This window comes from Cololabis saira, chromosome 22 (genome assembly GCF_033807715.1).
Source record: "Cololabis saira isolate AMF1-May2022 chromosome 22, fColSai1.1, whole genome shotgun sequence".
Taxonomy (NCBI): Eukaryota; Metazoa; Chordata; class Actinopteri; order Beloniformes; family Belonidae; genus Cololabis; species Cololabis saira.
In genome coordinates, this window is record NC_084608.1 from 5,422,639 (window position 1) to 5,433,333 (window position 10,695).

General features: G+C 40.5%; 1 protein-coding gene across 1 annotated transcript; it reads left to right on the top strand.

Moving 5' to 3' along the window:
* The first annotated feature begins 1,462 nt into the window (after positions 1 to 1,462).
* On the top strand, positions 1,463 to 8,558 carry aoc1 (amine oxidase copper containing 1). The gene is made up of 5 exons (XM_061713779.1): positions 1,463 to 1,535; positions 2,611 to 4,154; positions 5,797 to 6,085; positions 6,746 to 6,878; positions 7,908 to 8,558. The coding sequence occupies exons 2-5, from the start codon at positions 2,618 to 2,620 to the stop codon at positions 8,175 to 8,177; spliced, it is 2,229 nt and encodes a 742-aa protein (XP_061569763.1). The 5' UTR covers positions 1,463 to 1,535; positions 2,611 to 2,617; the 3' UTR covers positions 8,178 to 8,558.
* The last annotated feature ends 2,137 nt before the right edge of the window (positions 8,559 to 10,695 follow it).

Genomic DNA, 10,695 nt, shown 5'->3' on the forward strand with positions numbered 1-10,695 from the left:
AGTTCTCAAAAACTGTGATTTACTGTGAAAAAATATTTGAGAGGGGAAGATTTTTTTTATTGTGCACTTTGAGAAAAAAGTCGAAATGTCGAGATTAATGCTGAAATACAATTTCAAGAATGAAGTCGAAATTTTGCCTTTTTCCCCACCTTTCAACTTTATTCTTTATTCTTGTTTATTTATTTATGTTAATTACTGCAAAAATGTAATTACATTAAAAAAGTTAACGAGACCCTCCCTGCCGCACCCACATTCACACTCACCAAACTCACCAAAAAGTCGAAATGTCGAGAAAAAAGTCGAAATGTCGAGATTAATGTTGAAGTACAATTTCGAGAAAAAAGTCGAAATGTCGAGAAAAAAGTCGAAATGTCGAGATTAATGCTGAAATACAATTTCAGGAATGAAGTCGAAATTTTGCCTTTTTCCCCACCTTTCAACTTTATTCTTGAAATTTCGACTTTTTTCCAGGAACTGGGGCTGCAAATGAACTTGGATCACAGACCTGTGTGAATATAATCTCCTTTACAGTGTTTAATCCATGTCCCCCTGTTAAATAAACATATAATAAAAGAAAATGTTGATGCATTTGTTGTTTAAATTAACAGCCAATAAAATATTCCTGTTTAAATATTTATGGAATACTAATAAAAGCTTTAATGGTTAACTTATATTTGTAGCTTTAACTGGGATCCCATAAAGTGAGCTGAACGGACAAAGTCCAGACTTGTCAGCATAAATGAGTGGCAAGTTGTGAAACATATTTCAAAATAAATGTGCACACTTTCTGGTGCGTATGATATAAGGGAAAGGTTAATGAAGCACGGAGAGGTGGGGTTTGAATCATGGTGCCACCGTGATCTTGCTGCCGATCAAACACCTACCCGATGTTGATTTTGTAATTTATCGGATTCTAGATAATAAAAATCCCCATAAAAATAATAAAAATCATCATATAATAAAAATCATAAAATCACAAAAATCCTCGAGTAGAGCACTGCACATCTCTGACTTCTTACATTCATGTTAGGATCAAGCATCTGGGTCACATCATTCCAGTTGTCATAGCAATGGTGAGAAAAATCCACCCTATAAAATTCAAACAAATCACTGATCTGATCCATGATGTTTTCCAGAACTTTCTGGGTGGCGCTTCATACTTGGTACTGGTCTCGGGGGGATTCAGCATTCCATTTTGCCTTTTTCTTTAACCCTGAATGCAGCACTGATTCAGCTCTCGTAATCTCTGTTATTGTTGTCTGTCTTGATTGTATTACGAGTTAAGGCAAAGGCCTTCCAGCGGAAATTGTGTTGAAAGGTCCCAGAGGCACACACACACCATTCCTTTGAAGGATTAATAATTTAAAAAGAGTCACTGGTTGCTTCATCCCATTTACAGCCCCATTTGGCCAATCAGCCTCTGTTGCTGTAGAAGGACATTAGATAAAAGCAACTGTGTCAGGATTCCTGTTTCCATGAAGGAGACAGGGGATTCGACAAACCCACAACACCTTAAAGAAGGAGACTTACTCTAGGTACAGTTCCTGGATTTATTCATTTTTCCTATATTTTTCTAGGCTGCATTGCATTGTTCCAGGTCTAAACATTATTATGATTTAAATGCTCTTCTGTCAGCTCATCATTGCATTGACTCTTGAACTGTGGTTATTGTGAAAGTGACGACTGACTAGTTACGCAGCTGCAGGGCATCTTGCAGAGGATTACAGAGCTGACGGTGAATGGCTGGTAATTTCTCCTGTTTGAGTTTCTGTAGAGAAAATTGATGTAATAAAACCAAAGAGAGTTTGGAAGTGGCGCTTATCTGTTGTAGCGCTGAACAGGCTGTTTTCCTGGTATTCTGATTTACCAGGTATTTTGTGACTACAGGTTTAGATGCTTTCGTCTATGAGATCAAATTCACCTCCCTTTGCTAATCAAATTCATACTATTGTTAGAATAATTATGTATATACTGTAGGTATAAATGATTATGTATGATTGAGTTATCATTTATCATGTCTGAACAATAACTCTGAACTTTTGACCTCGTGCCTTGTTTTTTGTAAGTCTTTTGTAAGACTGAGACTTGCAGAAAAGCAGAGACAGCAGTTGCGACGCCGCTGCAGGGGAGCGTGGGTGATGCTCACATCCTCTTATTATCAATGACAGCTTTAAGCAATTAGTAATAATAATAATACATTTTATTTGGTGGTGCCTTTCAAGTCACCCAAGGTCACCTTACAAGAATAAGAGCATACATATAAGTAAGCGTAAGCATAACATACAGCATAGGCATGACAAACAAGCATAAAATGACAACAAGCAATATAATCCAAACAACATTAACTGATATTGTGGCCACAGAGACAGTGTGCAGTCAGAGGGAGTAGCCAGTTTGAAAAGGTTTTGAGTGTGGATTTGAAGGTTACTATGGAGTCTGAAAGTCTTATGTGTGGGGGGAGGGAGTTCCAGAGTGGTTTGGAGATTGTAACTGTACAGTGTCACTCCACTCTCCTCGCAGGTAAACAGAATTCTGACTGTGTGCCTTTCTTTCCTTATATGTCTGATGTTTTAGGTGCTTAGACCTGACAATATCCTTTTCTCATTGTAGTTCAGCCATGAGGCTTCTCTTTGGGCTGCAGCTCCTCCTCTTAACTGGCTGTGTTGCCTCGCGGTCGAGAGAGTGGGCTCATCATGGCGCACCTATGTTTGCTGATCTCACGGTACGTGAGATGAAAGCCGTCCGGGCCTACTTACACGCCATCCCAGAGATGGGGCTCACTGATGCTCGCAGCAAAGCTTTGCAGAAAAACAGCATCCTGCTGATGGAGCTTCATCTGCCAAAGAAGCAAGAAGCCCTGAGAGCGCTGGACCGCGGACAGGCCAAACCCTCTCGCCAAGCTCGTGTGATCATCCAGTTTGGAGACCAGGCCAACCCCAACATGACTGAGTACATTGTGGGTCCTCTCCCATTGCCCAAGTCTCATGAAGTCAAGACATTCAAGGGGGGAAAGCCTGTCCAGTTTGATTCAAGGCCCATCACTCTTGCAGAGTATTACCATGTGAATAACATCCTGCAGAAGATCACTACCAAAGCTCACAAGCTCCTGCTTGAGACCACAGGAGGGTTTTCCTTCTCTAACTGCACGGACCGCTGCCTGACGTTCTCAGACATCGCTCCCCGGGGTTTGGGTCCGGGCGAGCGGAGAACCTGGATTATGCTGCAAAAGTTTGTGGAGGGTTATTTTATTCACCCAGTTGGATTTGAGGTACTGGTCAACCACCAGAGCCTGGACCCAGACAAGTGGACCGTTGAGAAGGTCTGGTATAACAGCATGTATTTTGACAGTGTTGAGGAACTGGTGGATAAGTATGAATCAGGGGACGTGGACAAGGTGAAACTGCCTGATCACAATGAAGAGGACCTTTACTCCACCTACGTACCACGCGGTCAAAGCAACACTCCCACTAATGTCCACGGGCCTAAGCTTGTGGAGCCCCAGGGACACCGCTATCACGTCGACCACAACTTTGTGGAGTACGCTGGGTGGTCCTTTGCCTACAGAGTGCGGTCGTCGGCTGGGCTCCAAGTCTTTGATCTACGCTTCAATGGAGAAAGGATTGCCTACGAGATCAGCCTCCAAGAAGCTATTGCCTTCTACGCCGGTGACACTCCTGCGGGCATGCAAACAAAGTACATCGATGCAGGGTGGGCGATGGGGACCTCCACCTTTGAACTGGCTCCCGGTATTGACTGTCCAGAAATTGCCACGTTTGTCGACCTTCACCACTACTATGACACAGATAAACCTGTGCACCACAAAAATGCCCTCTGTATCTTCGAGATGACCACCGGTGTGCCTCTGAGGAGGCATTTCAATTCCAATTTCCAGGGAGGTTACAACTTCTATGGGGGGCTGGACAGTACGGTGTTGGTGTTGCGGACAACCTCAACAGTTTACAACTACGATTATATCTGGGACTTCCTCTTCTACCTTAATGGAGTGGTTGAGGTCAAGGTCAGCGCTACCGGGTACATCCACGCCACCTTCTTCACACAGAATGGGCTTCACTATGGCACCAAAGTGTACGACTACGCACTGGGAAACTTGCACACGCACCTCGTCCATTACAAGGTGGACCTGGACGTCGGCGGTGAGTATTACAGCATGGTGCTGCTGTTGTCGTTCTCCAGTATATGTAACCCTAATCATCAGTGAGCAACTCCTCCAGACAGACCAGAGTTCATATCCTTTTTAACAAAAGAATCAAAGTCTTTCAGCAGACCAATTCATGACAAAAGCAGAGACGGAGCTGCATTAAGACCCACTAGTAAGGTTCAAAATCTAATGGTAGAGGCGTGGCAGGGAAGCTGAAGGTCCATCCATGATGTTAGACCTCTACAAGTGGATCCTGGCGGGTTTATGCTGAGGTTCCTTCAGAGAGGAACTGCAGGCATGTTCAGTTCACTTCCTCTTCCTCAGCTCCCATCAGTCTGACCCCCTTCTTCTTGAAGCCACCCATGATTTCAATCTCCGACACGTTGTCCTGCTGGAACTGGATATCCACCTCTTTCCTGCTCACCTCTTTCCCTATGATCTGCTTTGCTCGGGCAGAGATGCTGGAAGCTTCATCGTTCCTGGTGGGGCAATTGACAAACTGATTGATGGCAAATGATTCAGAGAGAGAGGTGTTGGGGAACTTGAATGCCTTTGTGTTGCTTGTAGTCTGGCAACAATGACGTATGATTACACTCGGTGTTGGCAAAAAAACTAGAAATTGGATATACTGTATACCGGAACCAAAACAGCACAGAAGACAATTAAATAATACGGACAGAAACTCGTCAGCAGATGTTGTGGCAGAGATCCTCATTCGCACTAACATGTCCAGGATGATACGTCTGTTGTTAGCAATCGCTGCGATCTATATTCCTTTATTTTTGTTTTCTCCGTCCGTCCGTACAGGCTGAAAGCTGTGGGGGAGAAATGCTGGAGTCTGGAGTATGTGCTGATAAAAAAAAAACTAAGAAACAACACAACACTCCCAACCAATGTGTCATCCTAAACTCAGCTATATAAACATATTAGTGTTAGCTTCCCCGAGACTGTGGAGGGAAGAAATGGTTTAAAGCAGGGGTCACCAATCCTGGTCCTCGAGGGCCGGTGTCCCTGCAGGTTTTAGATGTTTCCCTGCTTCATTGCACCATGATACAAGTAACTGTGTCATTAACAGAATTGTGCAGCCCTGGATGACAAGCTGATGACGATGATTAATTAGAATCAGGTGTGTTAAAGCGCGGAACCATCTAAAACATGCAGGACACCGGTCCTCGAGGACCAGGATTGGTGACCCCTGGTTTAAAGTATGACTTCCTTTCTCTTCAGCTCTGTGTTTATCTTTGGGTTTGAGTCCATCCCAGTCAGGGACATAGAGAGGCAGGTTGAACTATTAATAATATATTAGTGGATATAATGATATATTATATTGACAGCAATATAATGATAATGGATTTGGTTGGGTTCTCTCAGATAAACAGGCCTTTTGGACTTTACACTGTGATAAAGGAGGCAGAGCATTGCGCTAGCATTCCTGCACTGTTGAAATGTATTATGAGGTCAATCTGTGGTCAAGGTTAGGGATGAATAATCTCCATAATCAGTACTATTGAACAGATGCCACTTCCAATTCTGTGTTGCCAGAATAAATACACATGGAAACTCCTTTAAAGGAAAGTGTTGAGCGAATAGCTTATTCACTGTTATCTAACCTCTTCTCTTTTTTCACTGTGATGCAGGTCGAGAGAACAGCGTCGAGACGATCGATCTGAAATATGTCAACTTCACCAACCCGTGGAGTCCAAAACATTTCATCGTGCAGTCCCAGCTCCACAGGACAGAGCTCAAGACGGAGCGATCGGCCGCTTTCCGCTTCGGCAAAAAGTTCCCCCGTTACGTGCACTTTTACAACCCTAATCAGAAAAATAAATGGGGTCAGAAGAAAGGCTATCGCATCCAGTTTAACTCACACGCGAACAGTGTTCTGCCAAAAGGCTGGCGGGAGGAAAATGGCATCAGTTGGTCAAGGTGCGAACAGACGCCACATTTATGTTGCTGCTTTTCATTGAGAAATTTAGGCCTTATCCATGTTGGTTTTTGTGTTTTTCTTCATTATTAAGCTGTAAATTACAACAACAAGCTGACAGGGATAAAGCAGTAAATATTCTGTTAGACTGTTTATAGTTTATAGGGGTCCGACACATAATACACGTAAAAAAGTCCTTCCTTCCGTTTAACATTTAGATATAAATGAAAACAATACATATTCATACATTTTATAACATCAACAAATTCAAACCATGTATAGTTATCATAGTTTGCACCAATAACCATTTTTAATAACTATTAATTTATTTATATTAGATATCTATATATCTATATATCTATATATCTATATATATATATATATATATATATATATATATATATATATATATATATATATATATATATATATATATACATATATATATATTATATATGACATATATATATGACCACCATCACTGCTTTGAGCCCAACTTTGTCAGGCAGCTCTAACTTCAAATGTTGCTGACAACTGGTTTAGTAACATACTTAAGTCAACACAGTTTTCGGCCTCTGATGTCACTTGTGAAATGACTTATGGAGGTATTATATGTGCTCTTACTGTCGATGGATTTGTATAAGTGAAGTGTCTGTGCTCAGGTATCCTCTGGCTGTGACTCGACACAAGGACAGTGAAGCCACCAGCAGCAGCATCTACACCCAGAACGACCCCTGGGAACCTGCCGTGTCATTTGAGGACTACATCCGCAACAATGAAGACATAGTCGACCAGGTCAAACGTGAACTTCAGCGTGAACACAGATAGATTTTACCACATATAACACATATTTGGGGGGATCAGAAAGTCAATTATGCTTTTCAAAGTTAAGCATAATATTAATTTTATGTTAGTGAGAATATATATATTTTGTACGGAAGAGTATTAGGGCCATGCAGGAGAAAAAATATTTGAGAGGGGAAGATTTCTTTCATCGTGCACATACAATTTCGAGAAAAAAATTGAAATGTCGAGAATAATGTTGAAATACAATGTCGAGAAAAAAGTCGAAATGTCGAAATTAATGTTGAAATACAATTTCAAGAATAAAGTCGAAATTTCGTGAATAATGTTGAAATTTCGAGAATAAAGTTGAAATACAATTTGGTGAATAAAGTGGAAATGTCTCCTCTTCCATCAAATCCAGTCTGCAGCAGCAGCTGTAACTAACTAACTAACTTACATCCTTGGAGTGTCTATAGGCCTACGAGGCATTTTGTAAAGACAGACACATGCGCTGTTTGTTATAGTCTCAGAAGGTTGACTTTATTCTCGAAATGTTGATTTTTTTCTCAACATTTCGACTTTATTCTCGAAATTGTACTTCAACATTAATCTCGACATTTCCAATTTTTTTCTGTTTTCTCAAAGAAAAAAAAAAATCTCCTCTAAAATATTATTTTTATTTTTCTTCTGCCTGGCCCTAATACTCTTCCGTAATTTTGACATTCGAATAGATTACCTAATTAGAAACATATGCATGTCACAGTCATCATGATTACAGCAAATGTTTCTGTACAGCTCCTTCTGAATGGTAAAAGGAGTCATGTATCAATACTGGACATTTTTTCCTGCAAGTCATTTGTCATTTGTTTAAGTTTGCCATTCCTAGAAGAATCTACTCATCAGTTCTGGACAACCGCCATCACGGTGGCTCATAAATGCTGACATTCACTTCTGTTTGCACTTTTAAGTAGATACAAAACATCTGATTTGTGCCCTGTCGTAACCCTTCTTGAGTAGTGTTTGCTCTTTTGCATGCAGGACCTGGTAGCCTGGGTGACGGTGGGCTTCCTACATGTGCCCCATTCAGAAGACGTTCCCAACACGGCAACGCCCGGCAATGCCGTGGGCTTCTTCCTCCGGCCCTTCAACTTCTTCGATGAAGATCCTTCTCTGTCGTCCAGAAGCACCGTTATTGTCCGACCGGGCCAGGACGGCAAGCCCCAGATCCAGAGATGGACGCCAGAGGTCGTAGGTCACTGTGTGACGGACAAGCCATTCTTTTACAATGGCACTTATGCAGGAGTCTAGAAAAGATTTTAAATATATTGTTCTAAATATATATATATATATATATATATATATATATATATATATATATATATATATACATACATAGACAGAGCCTTCTCCATAGCTGCCCCGACAATCTGGAACTCTCTCCCCGCTCACATTCGCAATTGCACAGACTTACCCACCTTCAAATCTCATCTCAAAACCCTTTATCTTATCTTTTATCTCTTATCTTTTTTATCCTGTAGTTTTTAATTTTAATTTTCTTGATCTCAAAGTTTTATCTTTGTGTCTGTGAAGCGTCTTTGAGATCTTTTAAAAGTGCTCTATAAATAAAATGGATTATTATTATTATTATTATATATATATGTCCTTGTAATGAAAAGAAGATTTGAAGATGGCAAGGTCCGTGATGATTTGCATCTTTTTAGCTGCAGATTTTACTGAATATAGGTTCATAAACTATACAGGACTGTCTCAGAAAATTAGAATATTGTGATAAAGTTCTTTATTTTCTGTAATGCAATTAAAAAAACTAAAATGTCATACATTCTGGATTCATTACAAATCAACTGAAATATTGCAAGCCTTTTATTATTTTAATATTGCTGATTATGGTTTACAGTTTAAGATTAAGATTCCCAGAATATTGTAATTTTTGGGATAGGATATTTGAGTTTTCTTAAGCTGTAAGCCATTATCAGCAATATTAAAATAATAAAAGGCTTGCAATATTTCAGTTGATTTGTAATGAATCCAGAATGTATGACATTTTTGCATTACAGAAAATAAAGGACTTTATCACAATATTCTAATTTTCTGAGACAGTCCTGTATGTACTATTTCATTTATGCCAAGATTATTCCATGTGAACCCCTCCCCCCCCCAAGAAAAAATGATTAAAGGCTGAGTCTGTGTTAAAGTATCTGAATCGCAGCACTTTAATCAACACATGTAACCAGGTAGAGGCTGAGGGAAGTGATCCAGATGATTGGGGCCTTCAGAACTCTTTTATGTCCCTGTTGGGTCTCCATGGATGAGATTTAGCGACGGTGAGCATCCAGGATCCAGGATTCTCTGCATCCGGCCTTTTTCAGTGTGCGACCCGGCGGTGGCTCGTCGGCCCGCTCAGCCGGCCCCCATAGTAAGAGTCTGTGTGCTTGAGACACCGCAGGCCTTAAAAAGTAAACAGCGCGATTCCGGATCCTTCCATGCAAACACATCAGGATGCCACGTGGCTGAGCCGTCGCCCCTGGAAACCTAAACCTGCAACGTTATCAACAGCATATGTAACTTCTTTTCCCTTAATGCCTGTTTTCTCCCCCCATAGTGAGGTCCCTTCATAATAAAGCTGTTGTGACTACATTGCAGGTGTGTCATTTCATTCTGATGTTAACTTATTAAACAATGATTAACAGTTGGTTTGCTGGAAAATATAATCCTGATATAACGGCGGAGGAGAGATGTGGATTTTATAGGAGCAAAGTTGGTGTGTGAAGAGTAAATAGTGGTTTCAGTTTGGGAAAAGGAATCCAGCCAGCAACTGTAAGCCAGATTTTCACAATCGAAAACCCTTTTTGTAAGTGTGTGCTGAAGTTTTATAGTGTGCATGGTGAAAGAGGGCTAGTATAAGAGCTGCACATGCATTAGTGAATGGACACCCTTAGAGCAGTGGAGGAAAAAAACATGACCCGGGTAACAAGCATTCCTAAAGGCATTCCCATAGCAACGGGGCTCTTGATGTTACCACTGTAAGAAAGGACTAACCATAAAGCATGCTTTAGTCCTTCTGAAATCAAATACTGACCATGAGAGGATGACATCTTATCTCCCTCATTATTTATCATTTTCTGATCATAAAGCGATCACTTCTGGCCGTCTTTATTGTCCTGATTAACAAAGTTCATTCAAGTTCATTCAAGCGGATTTTCACCACTGTAAAACACAAGAAATGCTGCATTAACAAAATAATTTAACAAACAAAGTCTGAATTTATAGAATATGGCTTCAGGAGAAGCTGCTCACGGGTTTCATACAAAACCTTAATGGCAACTTGGTGCCATCTACTGGTGTTTCAACTGCCTGTTTAGATAGTTGGTGCAGAATATCCCACATAACTATCCATCCTCCATCCATCAATCCATCCATCCATCCATCCATCCATCCATCATCCATCCATCCATCCATCCATCCAACCTGTCAAGTTTTAGGTTTAAAGATACAGGAAATATTCCGCCAACCGAGGTCCAGTATCTTACATTATAAGACAGATTTACGATAAATGTAAAATAACTACCTGTCAACCTAAAGACTACAATTATGTGCTCAGAATGTGCTAAGTCTGATTTGTTGACGTGCGTAATTCCTATAATAGAGACTAAATAAAAACACAAAAAGTGAAATAAAGCACATTTATTTATTTTAAATATTTTCAGTTTATTTACACATTGTTTTTCTTCAAGTGAAACATTTACATTTTCTTTTAATTTGTCATTTCCACTCATGTGGCTCTCTGGTATTCACTGACGGGCATCGG